Raw genomic sequence first — 2,792 nt, 5'->3', positions numbered from 1 at the left:
ACAGCTGTAAGATTTTATTGAGAAGAAGAACACGCTGCAACCATCAAGCATGGAATGTACAATTGCTTAAGCACCACTACAGCTAAATTAATGTACATGTTACATGAACAGTGTACAGATCTGTATAGTGTCGCAGCATGTCATGTCTGTGACACCTCTGTTTCGGAAGATGCACACTGTATGTACATACACGCGTTCTCCAGTCGTGCATGCTGATCTCTATGCATGTGGGTTCGACTGTGCTTCTCCACGTCTGTAAAACCGCCGCACCAACAGCGCTCTCTGGCCATCGACTTCATACCTTAACGCCACCAACGAGCGGGCGTTGCCCCGCCCCCACCGCGCGGAAGAGAATTCTCGCTCCCGCGCGCGAAAGGTCCCCACTTCTATATTATACCCGCTTTCCCAAATGTGCCAAACACGCGCGAAGAGCTGCCACCGCGCCTCTAATCTCCAAAATGCCACTCTCTTCCGAACACCTTCCAGAATGTCGACGAGACTACATGTACACGAATATGTACACTACCGCACCCCAACCGACCAACAAGCACGACAAGCTGCGTGCTCGCCGCAAATGACGACTAGCAAATTGCTAACGGCCATTGCTAAGCAATGGCCGTTGGTCTCCGCTGCACGAATTAAAGCCTCTTGCGTGAGTGAGGGTCTCGTCCGTCGAAACGCGAATCAGATCGCGTCATTAGAGAGATTAACCAATCAAATTGAAGGCCCATCACGTTACCTTTTGAGATCTCGCACGTGCGTTTCGCAGGCTGCGCGGTGAAGTGCCGCATCCATCATCTTTAGCCCATCCAAAGGCCCTTTAAAAACCGACGTTATCATTTCCAAATTGGCTCTCTAGGCCTCACAACACCTCCAACTACCACAGACGGGAGTTAACATAACCTCCCGTACTTTATCAACTAAGAACTTCAACTCGCATACTTTCCGACTGCTATGCCAGGCTACGAGAGTGGGGCGTCCTTGCCCTCACGCTCACTGCAGGATAACGGCAACTACGCCAGACTGGAGTCGCCTCGTGCGTCCTCCCACTCGCTCGAGTCGGCAGCCCACCATGTCGTGGACGTGTCCAGCGGCGCGCGCTCCTTCTCAGCCGCTGATCTGTACCACGTCGACGCCAAGATGGCAACCAACAGCAAATCGGTTGCTGGAGGATCCAGTACTCCGCTACCTGATCACCGTTCGCGATTCTTGAATGACGGAGAGCTTCTCCTTGCTGCCAATCCCGTGCCCACGCGCGAGTCCTTCGCGACACTTAATGAGACCGACGAGAAGACGTGGCACCAGCGATCTACCGAGCTGATCACTAAGATGCTAAACACGAACATCGAGCGGGGACTAAATGTCATGGACGTGGAGCGTCGGATACTGCGTTACGGTGTCAATGCACTGGAAGAAGAAGCTAAAACGCCAGTCAGCGTGATCTTCCTGCTGCAGTTCTACAATCTAATCATCGCCATGCTGCTCTTCGCTGCGTTGGCGTCTTTGGCCTTGCAAGAATGGGTTGAAGGTATCGCTATCCTCGCCATTGTCACGCTGAACGCAGGCGTGGCGACGTACCAAGAACACTCCGCCAGTAACGCGTTAGCCGCGCTTGCCAGTCTGTCCAGCCCGCAGTCGCTTGTCATCCGTGACGGGATGCAACAAGTGGTGGACAGCAAGCAGCTGGTGCCTGGAGACATCGTGATCCTCGTCACAGGCGACGTTGTGCCTGCTGACATTCGGCTGTTCACTAGTGTCGATCTCAAGTGTAACGAGATGCTGCTGACGGGCGAATCGGAGGATGTCCCCAAGAAATACAACGCTCCGATCCACCCCGCTGGAGCCGGCAAACCTGCCAAGTTGACAGCGAGTAACATGGTCTTCTCGTCCACGACGATCACCGCCGGCAACGCTCGTGGTATTGTAGTGGAGACTGGTATGAACACGCGTGTGGGCTCCATTGCAGCTCTACTACAAGCCAAGAGCGGCACGGATGCGTCTGCAGAGAAGAAGTGGATCCGTAAGCCGCTTGGTGACTGCATCGCCAAGCACCGTTCGAAGCTCACGCCTCTGCAGCGAGCTCTACACCACACTGGGTACGTCATGGGTCTCATCGCGGTGGGTGTGGCCATCCTCGTGTTTATCGTCGGTATGATCCGCGGCAATGAAGACCCTCATCACCCGGACAGACCCACGTACTTGACTATGATTATGGCTGCTGTGTCTGTGGCCGTGAGTGCTGTTCCCGAGGGTCTACCGATGGTCGTGACTATCTGTCTGTCGTCCGGTACGGCCGAGATGGTCAAGAAGAATGTGCTTGTACGTAAACTCGCGTCAGTGGAGACGCTAGGCGAAGCGTCGGTCATCTGTACCGACAAGACGGGTACATTGACGGAAGGCAAGATGACTGCAGTGAAGCTCTGGGGCGATTTCCCGCGAGTATTCAATCACTGCCAAGGGGTTCACACCTGAAGGCTCTATCCTCGCTTCGGACGGTAGCAGTCAAGCCGACCCGGAGGCCGGAAATGTGCAAGTTCGCGCGACTTTGATGGCCTCGGTGCTGTGCAGTAACACGCAACTCAAGCAAGTGGAAGGGGACGACGGCGAGACTCCACGTTGGCTCCCGTTTGCCAACTCGTCCGACGCGCCTTTGGTCGCTTGCAGCTGCTATGTTTGTGAAAAGGGAGCATATCCTCCTTGAAGCCTGACTTGGCTAGTGGTAGTCCCATCCAGCTGAGAAAATAAGAAAATGATCGCAATAACCGTGTTGCAAAAGAGAATGTCATTACGAA

General features: G+C 54.3%; 1 protein-coding gene across 1 annotated transcript; it reads left to right on the top strand.

Annotated features, from left to right (window-relative positions):
• Window positions 1–954: 954 nt before the first annotated feature.
• Window positions 955–2,723, top strand: PITG_22391 (sodium transport ATPase, putative; the record flags this gene model as incomplete). The annotated part of the gene is made up of 3 exons (XM_002909796.1): window positions 955–2,439; window positions 2,519–2,653; window positions 2,718–2,723. The coding sequence occupies 3 exons, from the start codon at window positions 955–957 to the stop codon at window positions 2,721–2,723; spliced, it is 1,626 nt and encodes a 541-aa protein (XP_002909842.1).
• Window positions 2,724–2,792: the final 69 nt, after the last annotated feature.

Source organism: Phytophthora infestans, genomic scaffold (assembly GCF_000142945.1).
Source record: "Phytophthora infestans T30-4 supercont1.2763 genomic scaffold, whole genome shotgun sequence".
In the NCBI taxonomy this organism is placed as follows: Eukaryota; Oomycota; class Peronosporomycetes; order Peronosporales; family Peronosporaceae; genus Phytophthora; species Phytophthora infestans.
Note: the sequence above shows the minus strand (reverse complement) of the source record. Positions and strands in the feature narration are given on the sequence as shown.